Source organism: Primulina eburnea, unplaced genomic scaffold (assembly GCF_022965805.1).
Source record: "Primulina eburnea isolate SZY01 unplaced genomic scaffold, ASM2296580v1 ctg739_ERROPOS11973397, whole genome shotgun sequence".
Classification (NCBI taxonomy): Eukaryota; Viridiplantae; Streptophyta; class Magnoliopsida; order Lamiales; family Gesneriaceae; genus Primulina; species Primulina eburnea.
This window is the reverse complement of record NW_027331510.1, coordinates 2,719,838-2,736,441: the sequence shown is the minus strand read 5'-3', so window position 1 is coordinate 2,736,441 and position 16,604 is coordinate 2,719,838. Positions and strand designations below refer to the sequence as shown.

The 16,604-nt window shown below is 35.0% G+C and overlaps 2 protein-coding genes and 1 pseudogene across 3 annotated transcripts; 2 read left to right on the top strand and 1 right to left on the bottom strand.

The window, feature by feature from the left end:
• The first annotated feature begins 84 nt into the window (after positions 1 to 84).
• LOC140822215 (small ribosomal subunit protein mL103 (rPPR7)-like) lies at positions 85 to 2,635 on the top strand (annotated as a pseudogene).
• Positions 2,528 to 4,316, bottom strand: LOC140822042 (WRKY transcription factor 22-like). The gene is made up of 3 exons (XM_073182765.1): positions 3,594 to 4,316; positions 3,400 to 3,510; positions 2,528 to 3,266 (listed from the first exon to the last, which is right to left on the bottom strand). Exons 1-3 carry the CDS (start codon positions 3,992 to 3,994, stop codon positions 2,777 to 2,779), a joined length of 1,002 nt encoding a protein of 333 aa, XP_073038866.1. The 5' UTR covers positions 3,995 to 4,316; the 3' UTR covers positions 2,528 to 2,776.
• A 6,535-nt stretch (positions 4,317 to 10,851) lies between these two features.
• LOC140822068 (F-box/kelch-repeat protein At3g61590-like) lies at positions 10,852 to 16,177 on the top strand. 2 transcript variants are annotated; one of them, XM_073182794.1, is made up of 3 exons: positions 10,852 to 11,293; positions 12,876 to 14,035; positions 15,476 to 16,177. In XM_073182794.1, the coding sequence occupies exons 2-3, from the start codon at positions 12,899 to 12,901 to the stop codon at positions 15,476 to 15,478; spliced, it is 1,140 nt and encodes a 379-aa protein (XP_073038895.1). In that variant the 5' UTR covers positions 10,852 to 11,293; positions 12,876 to 12,898; the 3' UTR covers positions 15,479 to 16,177. The 2 variants fall into 2 exon arrangements, with proteins under 2 accessions (XP_073038895.1, XP_073038894.1); XM_073182793.1 differs by lacking the exon at positions 15,476 to 16,177 and having other exon boundaries at positions 12,876 to 14,324.
• Positions 16,178 to 16,604: the final 427 nt, after the last annotated feature.

Sequence of the window (16,604 nt, the reverse complement as noted above, 5' to 3'; positions counted from 1 at the left end):
ATTGATTGAAGGCCCAAATGATAAGGGCCCATAATCTTGATTAATGGACCTCTAGAGGCTTGCAGTAATTTATGAAAGGTTATTATCCCAGAGCCCGCCATGAGACATTCCGCGGCCGCGTTCGACGAATCTCTCTGCGGATCCCCGCCAATCGCCTCCGCCACCGGTGCCAGATGCCTCCTTTCCCATCTCGCAACTACTCCCTCTCCTTCAGACTACTGATCTCCATGACTGGTTCTCCAACCCTAACCTCCCCACTATTCTATCCTCTCTATCTCCCGTCTCACTCCTCAATCTCACCAAGCCAGTTTCCCGATTACCAAAAGCAATCAACTTCGTCAACCACCTCTCAACGATGTCTTTTCAACCAGGATCCCTTTCCTTCTCGTTCCAAGCGGTCCTGGAGTATGCAATGCGTGAGAATCCGAAGTTCCCCTCCAAGCTTAACAAGCTTTTCCAGAGAACCGAATGTTCCTCTTTCCATCAACGCGGTCTCCCTCCTCATCAAGTTCTTTGGAAAGGCTAGAATGCTTGAGTAATTGGTCATGGAATTCGATTCCATGGATCCCGGATAAAAAAACACTAACTTGTTCAATATAGTTATTGATGGGTATGTGAAATGCGGTCGGGTGGATGAAGCTTTAAAGCTGCTCAAAGAAATGCTGGAACGATATTCGAGTATTCCACCAAGTGCCAATACATTGAATATCGTTTTATCCTCCATTTTGAAGAGTGTTGTTGCAGATGAGGAAATTTATCGGCTTATTTTTCAGTTTTGGTGAGCATGGCATTTTTCCCGATAGTTTCTGCCTTAAGCAAATTATGTCATGTAAGAGTGGGAAGTATGCTAAGGCTTGGGTGGTGCTGCACAAGGTAATAAACATGGGGTGCGATGTTGGGACCGTTTCTTGCAATGTCCTTGTGACGGGGTTGGGGAAAGAGCAGGATTATGCAAAAATGAATTTGTTTATGAAGGAGATGCAAAAGAAGGGGATCAGACCCAATGTTGTGAGGATTGCTATCATTTCATCATATATATAGATTTTGGAGACTGGATGGTGCATTCGAATTGTTTGAGAAGATTAGAGGTGGAGAACTCAGCATTGAACACGATTTAGTTACCTTTAACACATTAATTGGTGTATTATGTAAATTGGGGAGGCAAGAGGAGAGTTTAAGTTGATGGGGAGGATGATGTTGGAGGGCAAGTGCCCACCGAATACCATTACCCATAATTCATTGATTGATGGATTGTATAAAGCGGGTAAACTTGAAAGGGGTCGTGAACTGTTTGAGCAAATGAATGAGGCCGGTGTTGGAGCCAAATGTCAGTACACTCAACACTTTACTGGATTTGATGTGTAAAATGGTAGCGTTAGAGGTGCAATGGAATTTTAGAGACATGGAAGAGAAGGGCCTGAAAGCGAATCCAATTACTTACACTATCTTGATATGTGGCCTTTTGCAGTGCTAATAATATTGACAAGGCAATGAAGCTCTTCGATGAAATGAAAGGAAATAGCTGATCTCCAGATGCCATTGCCTACTAAAGCTTGATATTTGGTCTTAGGCAGGCTCGAAAGAATAGTGTTTTAGTGAGGGGAAGTGTTTTGTTACATTTGAATCTCGGACCCGAGATCTTGTCTGCATCTAGCATGACTATAATCCATTGACGTAAAGAATTGTGTATTTTGGGTGATATTTAATGTAACAATGTGTATTTTCATATCTGCTTGAACTCAATTGAATATTTATTGCAATCGAGAGGTTTGTAAATTATATATTATGTATTTTGTTTGATAATTTTTTTATATATCTTAATTTTCCACATCTTCACTCCAATAAGATGCATACATTTGATAAACTATTGCTGTGAAATCTTTTATCATCGCCAGTTTTCCACATATTTTATTGCTAAGCCTAAAACTGGATGTTGGTCGTTCACAACGCAGGACACCCGTATTAGAATGGCTGCTGTAAGTGCATTGCGTTTCTTCCCTGTGGTATGCCCGGTTACTGTAGCAGGTGTGTTAACTTTCTAAAGCTGCAATTTTATAACTTCGTTGTTGAAACTTGAGATACTCAATTGATCATAGCCAAGAGAATCACTTTCGAAGACGTTTAGGCGGTTTAGCTCATCTGATTCTCTTTCTTGTTTTACTCTTATGGTTTTATTAGAGCCTGGGCATGCCAGAGCTATGAAGCTGACCATCGGGCAGATGTATTCCACCAAAATTAAAAGCTTTCCACTGTTTTACCCAATTCCTTGGATATTTAAACTTTAAAAGCTTTCCACTGTTTTTACCCAATTTCTTGAATATTTAAACTTTATCCGTTCAAATTTGAAGAATAATAATGTGCTACTTATATTGCTGTATTATAGCTTAAATCATACATTTGTACCATGGATTCCTCTAGAAACTAGGAACATTTTGATTTAGCTTGAATACTTAGTTTAGATCACATTGGATACCACCGAGAAAATTAGCAGGCTCCCAAAAGAAAATGAAAAGCTAGAGCTAAGCAGTTGATTAAAATGATGCCGGATCTTTAATATTTCATTGTATATCATTATCGTACAGCAAGAGACAGGAGAATCGACTCTTTTTTCCTCTACAAGGCTCTTCGTGATTGAGATTCTATGCCTCACTCATCAAGATAATATATTATGTTGATTCAAGATTCTTTACAAGGAATAGCTACAAATTACAATAGTTGTTTTGTGCCTACAAATAAAGAAAAGTGAGTGACAAGAAAAGCATCTATGCACTTTTTGTCAGGTCAACCACCACCGGCGGCGGTAGTAGTTGGATGGGTGGCGAGCCAAGGAAACTGAAAGCTCGCCGGGAAGTGATCCTGAGAAGCAATTGTCAGTCACGTCAGTCACGGGTCCAACGATAAAATCCTCCAAACCCACAAAGAAATCATCTTCCAATGCCATGTTTGAGACATTAAACTCACTGTCATCGTCAACACGTTCAGCCAAGTCCTCTCTATCGTCTCTTCTGCTCTCCAGATTGTCCGGCGCCGGCGAGTTGGGATTCACTGGAGACATAACTGGAGATGATGTGTTCTTGCTGGGGTCTTCAGAACTTGGGGTGGTCGGCTTCTGACGCGCGCTGCCGGCGAGTGAGTTCCGTTGAGTTGGCAGGGGATGGTTGTGCTCCGCCGTGTAGGTGACTATGAACATTCCAGGGTCGGATCTGTTTCTCTCCACTTGTTTCCGGGCCATACAATCCTTTAAGGTACTGCATTTGTAATAACCCCTGTTCCGCACAACAAATTCTATAAGAAATTTACATTCATTTGCTATCATAAAAGTGTGAACAGATTGTTATTTATCATTTTGCTCTTGTTTGACAGAAGGAACGAATCTTGGAAAAAGGTGAAGTGCCACACCTTGGATAAGGGGAGCCTTTGATGGGTTTTTGCCCATATTTTCTCCAAGACCACGTATCAGAAGATAAACTCTCAGCGGTTACATGGCAGACCCTCTTCAAATTATTCTTCCTGTTACATATCAAAAAAAAATTAGCAATTGAAACTTCTCACTCCGACAATTTGAGAAACATTTTAACTGATAAATTAATTACCTTCTTTTTGACCTTGGGGTGGGATTATTTGGTTTGAAGACATTGGGAAAGGAAAAAGACTGCTTCTTTTGCCTAACAACTTGCAAACTCTGCTGTTGCTCTGCTGATTGATCTTGCAATCCTCCAAGAGCAGGGAGAGGTGAAATTGGTGAACTATGTTGAACAAACACTGCTTGTGGAGGCTGCGGTTTAGGGAAGAAAGGCTTGTAAAGATCTTGTAACTCATGTACCAAGTTTTCTTTCCTGGGTTCAAACATATCTTGGAAGCCTGTGGAGGAAAAGTTGTGATTTTGATGAAAGGTGCTGAAAACTTGAGCACAAGAAACTTTGGCTTTGGCGGATGGGGCGGCGGCGGATGAACAGCCCCTGACAACCGCCTGTAGATCCCAATCGTCCTCCATTTCTTTGTTTTACTTACAAAGTTGTATAAAAGAAACAAAAGAAGGCGCTGACTTTTGGATATGAGAGAGAGAAGGGAAAAGATTGAAGTGCTTGGATATGAGTGGAAAATGGAAAGTATGATGGTTTTATTTTTATAGAGAGAGAGGGGAAGTGATAACGCTGGGCCGGTTTTACGACAGAGAGGGAAATTTACACGGTCCAGATTTGCTTAGCTAGAAGAAGGTGAGCCCTACCATCTTTTCGTGTTCAGACACTTGAGCGAAAACCGGTTTTGCTTAGCGGTTCGTGGTTGACTTCTCAAAATGTCAAAAAAGTAAAAAGTCCACGCAATATTTTTTCAACTTTCATATAGTATTAAATTATTTGAATTTGATGTCGTTGGTTGTTTTGGGAATATCATTTTAATGTAATGAAAAATGAAATTTTAAAATGATAATGATATTTGATAGAATTTGATTGTATTTCATTTATGGCAAAAACTTGTGTGAGACGGTTTCACGGGTCGTATTTTGTGAGACGGATCTTTATTTGAATAATCAATGAAAAAATATTACTTTTTATGCTAAGAGTATTACTTTTTATTGTAAATATGGGTATGGTTGACCCGTCTCACAGATTGTGATCTGTAAGACGATCTCACATTAGACCTACTCTTCATTTATTTAGTTTTTTTCCCATTTAATTAATTAAAATTTCACATAATTGTATTATATTTCGTGTTGTCAAAAACGTGTGTGTGGCGGTCTCATGGGTCGTATTTGTGAGACAAATCTCTTATTTAAGTTATCCATGCAAAAATATTATTTTTTATACTAAGAGTATTACTTTTTATTATGAATATTAGTAGAGTTGACTCGTCTCACAGATAAAAATTTGTGAAATCATCTTACAAGAGACCTACTCATTTGTGTCATAGATAGACATAAAATTTGTATAACTTGTTGGTTAATTTTTATTATTCTTCTTAAATTTAATAAAATATCAATATCCAATAATCTGTTATATCAATCAATGCACTTATTTTTTGAGAGAATTATTTCAAAATAAATTTAAAATATTTTACATTAAAAATATTATGTAATAATTTATTTCTATTAAAAAAAAGGTTATGCTAAAAACTATATCAAACTTTGGTAAAAAAAAATTTAATTTCAGCTAGCTAGATTAATTTTTTTTCCATTTCGTTAATAATCTATTTAATAAAAATATTTTTCATATGTTAAAAAAAATTGATAAATGACATGAATATTATTGATACATAAATTATTTTTAAAAATATGAAATACATAATTTTTTAATTAAATATAAAAATAAATTGTTAATCAAATTCCAAATAAAATTTTAAATTTTTGTCCAACACTAAAATAGAATTCCAAGATTTAAATTCAATTCCAATTCAAAATCTACTTTTTTATTGAACCAAAACATAATATAAAGCTTATTGTTTTTGACAATACGCATTGTGGTTTTCATGTTCGTTATATAAATGAATAATTTATATTATTATGTAAGATTGTGTAAAAAAAAACTTTAAAAAAATATCGATACCTAACCAGGTGAAAAGCAGCACCCAGGCTAGGCCGTGGGGGGCCTAGCCTGCCTACAGAGAGATGGCAGGTCACGCGGCTGTCACTCGAATAGGCTCGGGTGTCAACGAGTTTGACGAGATCAAAGGAGATGGACGGACGGCTGTGATTAGAGGAAAGCGATTGATGGAATTAGCGTGTGAGATAAGGTTGGCACGACAACTTGCTGATACTGTGGGCCCCACATGAGATATAAAAAAAAAAGAGTGTACGCGCGTGCTCGCCCGTGTCCTTTACCGCTAAAGCGACCACCTTTTTCTGATTATTTGGTTCGGTAAATCAATAAAATTTTGGTTTATTAACTTTATTGTTTTAGGTTACAAACAAATAATATTTTCTCTTTTGGTTGGATCTGAGAGCTCGAATTCATTGTTACATATTTGATTGCCCTTATGAGTTAGTCAGTTAATTTTTTTCTAATTTCACGTTACAGTTGTTCAATTTTAGATGTCAGAAGTTGTGTTAGTTGTTTTATATCGAGTTGATTAAGTTTTTTGAAGTTATATGTATAGATTTAGTTTATCATTTTCTTGGGCTAACTTTTGAAATGAAATTAGTTTCGATTTCATGATCTTAACAAATAACAATGGACAAAACAATGTAGTACTCATACAAAGAGACCAATAAAATTGACATGAGACATATGTATATTCTTACTAATGAATTAACAAGAGTGACTGCATGTTTATTTAAAATGCACCACTCAAAATTATTATTTAATTTAATTTTGAGTTATAATCGATTAATATTATTCTAACTTTTTTAACTCTTAAAATAGTTTAATCATTAATCACAATATTTATTCTCTAAATCAAAATTAGAATAGAAATAAAATTTATTGTGCATGACAATATAGTACCTAAAGTGGTGTTTATGTAATCTAATGACATGATATATGAATGACAATTAAAGCATATAATAGAGACTCGGCTTGTAGTCCAATGGTTTCACCTCCTGTCGGATTAGCCGGTTCCTCGAGTTCGATCCCCTCTCCCTGCGTGTGTTGTAATTAAAAAAAATAAAGCTTAATGCAACAATTAATTAAGCAAGAACAAATTAATGGCTAATCCTAGACACTCAAATAAATTGGCGTTCCCAATTGTGGCTCAAGCGGCCCAATTATTCAAATCTTCAGTGTAAATGTCCAGCCCATTCGTAACAATCCGGATCCAAGCTGTTGAACCAAAACATCAACCCAGGAACAAGAACATGGTTGGTCCGGCCCATTAGCGTTAACCCAGATTGAAGATCGGCAATCCCAGAACCCGCGACCCGCCCTGTCTATGCCCGTTAGCAGTCGCGAAAATAGACTCCACGTCGCCAGTCATCGGGAAGCCTCCGTGAAAGCTGCCACCCCGTAATCGAAGCAACACAGTCCCGTTTTTCCCGATCTGGCTCAACTCTGCCTGCGCCTTCGGTGAGTTTTCAGCGCATTAAAAGGACCGTAGGACACCGTCGTAGACCTGCCGACACCTTGTGATGGCGTGTGTGAGCTCTGCGATCCAGACCTTCGTTTTCATGGTGGTTTCAGAAATTTCCACGATAGGTCCCTGGATTTTCTGAGAAGATGCAGAATGGTCATTTGAGTCTTTGAACAAAATGTCAAATCGGTCCTCCGATTGTTTGAAACAGTCACAGAAAACTCCAGTTTGGAAAATTTGCAATACTAATTGCAAGGAAATAAGGAGAAACATGGAGTCGTAAATTCATTCATTCAAACTTTGTAAAAAAAAAAAACACTCATAATCATTTTTTATAAAATATTTATAAACACTACGCGAATATTTTGTCAAGTAATTAAAAATTTTCAATTGCGGATCTAATCAAATTTGACTAATTATTTATCTAAAATCCAAAAAGTAGCTGTAATTTACATTTAAAAAAAAAAAACTTTTCTTTATTCATGCTCGCACACTAGTGATTTTCAATTATTTTTAAAGAATTCAAGGGTTTTTTGGGGGAAAAAAGGGGCTTTTAATGTGATTCAATGTCATTTCCTGTCTGGTTTGACTTCGTGTGGTGGAGATGTTTGGATACTGTGAAATCAAAAACTTATCAAATATAATTTAGTTTAGTTTCTCAAAATATTCTACTTTGAAAGGTAACACAAATCTTTATATGTGATACAGGTCAATCCTAATGATATTGACATTAAAAAGTAATAAATAAGAGATTTGTCTCACCGATACGATCCGTGAGACCATCTCACACAAGTTTTTGTCAAATTTTGAATTTCATGTGATGATCCAAAATATATATATGATAAAATCTCATATATAATTATATCTATAATGTTTGTTTATAAATTCAAAAAAACTTTTTAAGAGTTATCATGAAACATATTTATGTGAAACCAAACTGGAGATAGTCACACTCACTGGTAGAGGACATATAATGTCGAAATTGTACTATGATAATAGATCATGGAATCAAGCGCCCGAATCTTGTCGTCCACCCGACTTTCATCACAATCCTTGCTGCTGTTACTGTGTTTTCCAATCCAGGTCACCATTTTTTTGGTGTCCTACCAAGTAATCATACTGATGAAATATATATTTACTTAAATAATAATATTTTTGAGACGACGTCGTGAATTTATATTTAGAGTAAAAAATAATGATTTTGATGTAAAAATTAATAATTTTCCAGGAAATCGGGTACTACATCACATAGTGATATGACAAAAAGTGCTAAAAATATCATGCATTGAAAGAGTTTGCATCGTTGGCATGTATTATTATTATTATTATTTTTTAAGAGTAGGTCTCTTGTGAGACGGGTCAACCTATGGATATTCACGATAAAAAGCAATATTCTTAGCATAAAAAGTAATATTTTTTCATAGATGACCCAAATAAGATATCTGTCTCACAAAATACGACCCGTGAGATCGTCTTACACAAGTTTTTGTCTTTTTGTAAATATTGTTGGGATGAAATTTGAATGGTGCTTTTTTGGAGTGGATATTGTGAATCTGAAAAAGACCCCGGAAATCTAAAAGGAAACCACCAGATTGGAAAATACAGTAACAGCAGCAAGGATTGTGATGAAGTTGGGGGTGGACGACAAGATTCGGGTAATCGATTCCATGATCTATTATCATAGTACAATTTTGGCATAGCCCATAGGGGGCTACAAGATCCACTCTTGTTTTCGAAGTGTGCAATCCACGTACAAAATTATTATCTTTTAAAAAATTGCGAATGTCATGCTTGTGATTTTATTAGTCACTATTGTAAAGAATTTCCCATTTCATAAAATGTGTGCAATAAAATGAAAATAAAGTATTTTCTTGATAAAAGGAAAAAAAATAAAGTATTTTCTTGATAAAAGGAAACAAATGTTTTTTTTCCTCTCATTATCTATGTTTACATATTTATAATTTTAATTATCTATATTGTCAAATTTTAGTTTTAGTTATCTAACATTGTTTTGTTGACAATGTCCTTGACTATGATGCTGAAACGTCGTTGATGTATCGCTGACATTTATAGTATCACATCAACACTTCAAATGAAAAATGATTAAAATTCAAAATTCCAAATATACAAAGCAAAGACTGAAATATTAAACATAGATGATCAACATAGCAAAGAAACAAATATAAATAACAAAAAAAATACAATTTACAAAAAAACAAAGTGAAAATATTATTTTGTACAATAGTAGGTTTCTTGCGAGACAGTCTCACGAATCTTTATACGTGAGAATGCTCAATCATACCGATATTCACAATAAAAAGTAATACTTTTTCATGGATGACCCGAATAAGATATCCATCTTACAAAATACGATACGTGAAATTGTCTCACGCATGTTTTTTCCATTGTAAAATATTAGTTTTTTGTCACAGGAAATTTAATTAATTTTCACTAACTTTATTTACTAAAAAATATAAAAATTAAATGTATGGTATCAACAAATAAATAAATTTTAAAACGTGTAGCTTTTATTTATAGGGGAATTTGGTGAAAAATCCCCAATGAAAACATTTCTTTGGCTTCACTCCCTATCCACAAAATTGTGGTACTATGTCATACAAAATGTGGTACACTTCATGTGGAAATGTGGTACACTTCATGTGGAAATGTGGTACTAAAAAAGTACCTAGGGACTGAACACAAAAAAAATGACGGCTGAGGACTGAACCCAAATTTCCCGTTATTTATACACACACTATCGAATCACAGAATAAACAATGTGATCCTGCTTAAAAGAATTTTTTATTCAACCATACATAATATTAAAATTTAGTTAGAAGAGTGAATTTATTGTAAGTTTTAGTTAAATATAAATAAATAAATAAAAATCCGACATGGAAGTGACTCATACGAGCATACTTTGTATTTGTATTAATTATCGTCTTATTTGACTATCACTATTACTACGGCGCCGTCAAAGTCATATGTTGCATTGGTGACAAGTTGATGCTGATTAACTCTCTCAACCAATTAAAAATGACATGTTAATTTTCTTTTAATTGAAGTGATTTTATAGGACTTTACACTAACAATAGTGATATAATGACAATTAAGTATTTAAATGACAACGTATGAAGCATAATTTTCCGGTCCTTGTGACCTGATTAAAGCAACCCGAGTCAAGGGGGGAAAGTCGAATGAGACAGAGAAGTGGTTTTATTTTTATATACAATGATGGTAGGAGTAATTATTTAAAATGATGAGTTATAACCATCTCGTTGGCGAGTTGGTCAGCTCACACCCGCCTTTCGCCCAAAAATTAAAGTATTAAGGCGCTAGGCCAATTCGCGAGCTAATATTTTCGGCTCGAATTTGATGTGAAATATTTTCAAATGCTCATAAGATCAATTCAATTGAATACAAGTTGTGCAGTATCTGAACTAATATACAAAACACTAACCAACTTGATTCGGTAACTACATATCAACCGTTTAGTAATAAGATGAGTTTTTTTTTTTTTTTTTTGTATTTTTAAAGATTTTTTTTAAAATTTGACGAGAGATTATATATTCGATCCATTAATTTCAACTTTTTAATTTTAAATGTCTTATTAACTTGCATAATTTTTATAAAAAATTAGTAATTTATAATGAGAGTGCGATCACACCAATAAAAATATTATTTTATTTTAATATTTTCGATGACAAATCAATATTTAACCATCCTTTCTACTACTTGATATTAATAGTTAATTAGGTAGATTCAGCTACATTATATTATAATTATAATATAAAATAGGGAAAAAAAAAATTCTAAAACGCCATTAAAATCCCACCAATGCCTTGAAAAGCACCACCTCAACTATCACGCATTCACTTTTGTCCGTGTCAACAAAATACAAGAGCCCTACTGCGCCACCACCCTTGGCTTTCATTCCCCTCCGCCCGTCGTCCTGGCCACATCAATAGAACGTAGAAGGGATAAATTATCCAGGAGAAATCGATATTTTTGTCGCTATAAATATAATGTTGGTTGAATCATAATATATAATACATGTGTAGGGATGCGTTTTTATCTAAATCCAAACACCCATTTTTATGCTCTTCGTTTGTTTTATGGGGATAGTTGGAATGATTGCTTCACGCCCATTTCCTAATTTTTGAGTTTCTTGAAAGGGTGGAGTTTTTTTTTTTTTTTTTTCTTTTGTCTTGGCCGTTTTAGTGGTGAATCTTGAGAGATTTGAACATTCTGGGAAGGCACATTTGTTTCGGGAAAGCGTTTTGTATCACAGGTATGATATTAATTTACATTAAAAAAACGGCCTTTTGTTTCCTTGGGAATATGATATCATGGTTGTTTACAGGATCTGCCAGTGTTGGAGCCTCCTACAATTTCTTGCTTTCATTTTGGTTGTGTAATTGGTGCTTTCTTATTTTTGCATTATGTGATTGTTGGTTTTTCGATGTTTCACTGATGGTGCTGCTTGGTGCATATATATATATATATATATATATAACTGATGGTGCTGCTTGGTGCATATATATATATATATATATATATATATTCATTTTTCACCAAACTTTGCTTGATGTTTTACCCTCTCAATAAAAATGATTTAAGATTTGGTGTCCAGAATAGTGAGAGTGGTTTGCTCTTTCTTGAAAGCGTATTAGTTAGCATGATAATAAATATTGCAGAGTGAATTTTATTGTTCCATTTGAGTTAGTCATCTCTGGACTTTTCATCCTTTTGTGAAAAGAAACTGGTGGTTGTATTTTCCTCCTCTGTTTACTGGTAATAAAATCCGATCGTTACTTCTAGGAAAACTTTTAAATTCACCAAAAGACAATGTTTACCTATGTTGTAAGCCTATACCTTATTGTTATGAATGTCATGTTATCTCTTATTCTCAAAGATATGGGATGCAGAGGTGTGAAAATGCCCAACGCCGCATCTGGTTCATCTGCTAGTTTTTTGCACCTTTTAGTAGAGTATTTTTGTTCTTGGTTTTAAATGGAGGTTTAAGTTTAATCTTGGATTTTTTGGAGATTTCTTAGGTTTTTCTCTTTCTGAAAATTTTTGTTGATCATTGTTTTCGTCCTTTATAGTTGATTCATGTAAAATGTGAGCTGCCTGATTCATCAACAGAATAAATTTGACTTTATGCCATGGATGGAAGAATGTTTCTCGGTTCTCTATTTTTAAATCAATTTAAGTTGTCTAATTTTGTGGTGAGTCACTTGGCTTGCGGTTGAGGAACGGGCGCTCCGTGGCGGGAACAACAACGGCGGCTGTGACAAAGTTCCAGGCTGAAACAAATGTGTAACTATCACACTGTTTTTAATGGCTCGGCTATTGCACGGCTGTTGCGGAAGGGAACGACAATTTCACAGCCATCACCGCCGTTGTGGAACGTTTTTCCATTAGTTTTTTCCAAATTATGAAATTATTACTATTTTAATTTTTTAAAAAAACTCATGTCAATAACCGTTACCGTTCCACGAAATGCCAATGGAATTGGAACAACAAACCATCAGCATTAGCAGAATTTAATTTCCTTATATATATATATATATATATATATATATATATATATATATATATATATATGTTGTTCGACTCTCTGGATAGGTGTCTACACATACATATGCGATAGACTTATAAATGAACTCGGTGAAATGTTCTTTCATCTGTCTGCTTACTAAATATCATTGATTTCCGAATTTTTATGCTGCCCTGCTCAGGCGGTTTAGTTTCTTCATCAGGCATTGTGGTTTCTTGATTCTTTACACAATCTTTTGATGGGATTTTTGTGCAAGAACACTGGCACTGATAAGTGATTTAACCTTAAATTTGTTGGACTATTGTTCCAGGTTTCACGGCTTTTTTTTAAATCATGGAAGAGGAAAATTCATGGGTGAGCCATAGCATTTCTAGCCCCTCCTTGGAGATCGATTCATTCTCAGAGCTTCATGAACAAACTGATAAAGAAGTTGCTGCGGTTTATATGGATTTCATTTTACCAGATGATCTGTTGGAACGAATATTGGCCTATCTCCCCATTGCTAGCATTTTCAGGGCAGGCTCGGTATGTAAAAAATGGCGTGAAATTGTCACGTCGAAGAGGTTCGTCCAGAATTATTCTCTTGCAGTGTCACCAAAACCTTGGTACTTTATGTTCACAAGCTCAGACGAACCAGTTGGTTATGCATATGATCTGGTCCTTAGAAAATGGCACAGCATCGATCTCCCCTGCATTGGTACGTCCAACTGGTCCATTGCTTCATCTTGTGGGTTGGTTTGCTTCATGGATGATGATAGGAGGAGAGAGTTGTATGTCTGTAACCCGATAACCTTTTGCTGGAGGGCAGTAGTTGAGCCTCCTGGCCCAAGATTTTCCGATTATCGTGCATTAGCCATTTCAGTGAACAGAGCATCTCATAGTTACAAGATATTAGTTGTTAAATCTAGGCAGGTACCTGGAAATTTATTCCAGTGTAATCTCTCCATTTATATGTATAAGTCCGAATCAATGACCTGGGGGACTATTTTGACTGAGAGCCTAACAGGGTGGCGAGCTGGTGATGAGAGCGTGATATGCGATGGGGTATTGTACTTCCTGATTTACTCAACTGGATGTGGTGATCCTGACAATCGCCATGGCCTGATCATGTATAACATTGGAAGCCGACCCTCCAATGCTTTGCTCATGAGGAGTTTTATTGCTGCACCTTGTTCCATTACTTGTGGTCGCTTGATGAACCTGAAAGAAAAACTAGTACTGGTTGGGGGAATCGGGAAACCAGATCGTCCTGGTGTTATCAAGGGGATCGGTATTTGGGCTCTGAAGGGTAGAGAATGGCAGGAGATAACCCGGATGCCCCACAAGTACTTTTATGGTTTTGGCGAGTTTGATGATGTATTTGCCAGCAGCGGAACTGATGATCTTGTGTACATCCAGAGCTATGGAGCGCCCGCTCTTCTTATTTTTAACTTGAGCTTAAAGCAGTGGAAGTGGTCGCAGAAATCTCCGGTAACCAAGAAGTTTCCACTTCAGCTCTTTACTGGTTTTTGCTTCGAACCCAGGCTAGAAATTTCTCCTTAATCCTGTTATTTGTATCGGTGCGCCACCAGTGAGGCTATTTATTAAGCATATATATCGAGAACATCCTTATTCTTTACATTCAAGAAATTAATTCAAGGATAGAATATGAGAAGTTACATCATCTTCCCAGTCGGTCTTTGGCTGTTCCATCTATGAAAGTATTTGTTCTTTCGAAACATACAATTTCTGCTTTATGAAATCTACATGTTCTGCTTGAGTGAATATCATTCTGAGCTAAAATCACATGTAACCAAATTTCTACGATTCTGCTGTTTCTGTGAATGGAGCAAGTATTGTGTCCAATTTTAATGACACATATATTGAAGTTAATTAATTAATTTATTTTTTTGGATAAATAAATATCCATGACCGCCAGTTTATTTCTTTTGAATTATGGATATTTTCACAACTCAAAAATAAAAAATAAAAAATTATGGAAAGTCTAGAATGATTTTTTTTTTTATATATAAAAAGTCTAGAACTAGAAAGCTTTGATTCAATATCTTTTTAAAAATAGTATTTAGTATTGTGGGATAACAGTACTAGATTAATAAATTTTACATGCAATTATTAGAGAGTAGTAAAACATGTTTCATAATATAATAATTGAAATTATTAAATATAAAGTACCATAAAACATGCTATAATTTTTATGACATGATAAATGTTAGCTTTTAGATATCAACATATAAGTCAACTCACATGAAGATCTAACGGCACTCGGGACTAGCCTTATTTTATTCTTGTTTGCTCTACTTGGGTAAATCACTCTCCAATATCGATAGATTGTTGAATTTTTTAGAGTTTCATTATCTCAGAAATGACAGTTTTGTTTGCCATGTATACCTTTTCGTTTATCAAATGCTCCTTGCTGTGAACAAGCCATTCGAGATATAAAAAAAAATTACACCAGGGCTTTCTGAATATCTGTTGCTAGATTTCAATCATGGATTTAGGGAAGGAAAAGAAAGCTGAGAAAAAACAATGTACATTGAATGTGGAATTCGACCCGTTGTCTTCAGTAACAATTAATGAAGTTGCTTAGGTGTTGGGTTCAGCTGAGTTCAAGTTCCTGGCTTGAACAGACTGGTTGATCCGTCATCCGTCAATTTTTTTTTTTTTTTTTTTAATTTTTCAATTCAGACTTCAGATGCAACATATGCTAGTAATTTCCCATTTAAATGATATATATATATATATATATATATATATATATATATATATATTGGTGTTTTATAACCACATAAATATTTCAAGTTCACAAGAATTTGGTTGATTCGATCAAAATGAAGAATTCAGACTCAATATTGCTTAGCTTATTAGATTTGTGTGTTCCCCAATAACCCATCTGCTTTCAATTGGTTTCAGTGACCATGTCGAGCAGAAGGGTTACTCGTCTCTGCTATCGTTTACAGAGACTGACCTCAACAGTACAGTGTCAAAACTCACGGACTTGGGTGCACTGCAGAACGTTCCTCTTTTCATCAACAACGCCTCCCTCCTCATCAAGATCTTTTGAATCTTGAGGAATTGGTCTTGGTATTCGATTCCATGGATCCAAGATCAAAAAAAAAAACACCCTTCAAAGGCCTGATTATGTTACCATGGAAATTCTTACCGAGTGGCTTTCTGCAGTCTGCGAGACAAAAAAAGAATACAATCTTTTATGAAGGGCTGCAAGGTTTCTACTTAAATTGCATGGAGAGCCCGTTAAAGGTGCTAGTTAAATTCCAACTTCTGATCCTCTGCTAGCATGTCCTGCTGATATAGAATATCAGTGAAGCCTTTGATGACATAATGAGGAAATGCTATCGCATTAATGACATCACTGTGAAGAAGCTTGTATCCTTGGTTCTCTCAGAGGAATTAGCGACAACGGTGGCAGAGGGCTGGCTATGATATAAGTTGATAAAATGCTTATTTATTCGTACAATGGGAATGCCTTTTATCTACCACTTGCCAGTCTTTGAAATTTGATGGCAGAAGTTGCGAAACTGTGGGATTTAATAATTTACAACAGTCGATGTATGTACTATTGGTCCAAGGAAAGATCATTGTAATTAAGGAACAATACCCCATTCCTATGCAAACTTTTAAATTGCATAAAGATAATTGTATTCTTCCTTTGTGGTTGATTAATGTGAAACTTATTAATTACCCCTGCTGATCCGTTTAGTTTGGTTAATTAAATGTTTGTATATATATTTTAAGAAAAATGTATTTAGAATTTACTAAAGCAAGAAATTTATAAACCCAATTCTTGGAATAATAAAGAATCGAGTAGGTCTCTTGTGAGATATATCAACCTACCGATATTTATAATAAAAAGTAATGCTCTTAGCATAATAAAAAGTAATACATTTTCATGGATAACTCAAATAAGATATATGTCTCATAAAATATGACATATGAATCCGTTTCACACAAGTTTTTGTCTAAAAAAATTTAAGGGCACATGATTCAAAACATTATAATTTAATTTATATTATTAAATATG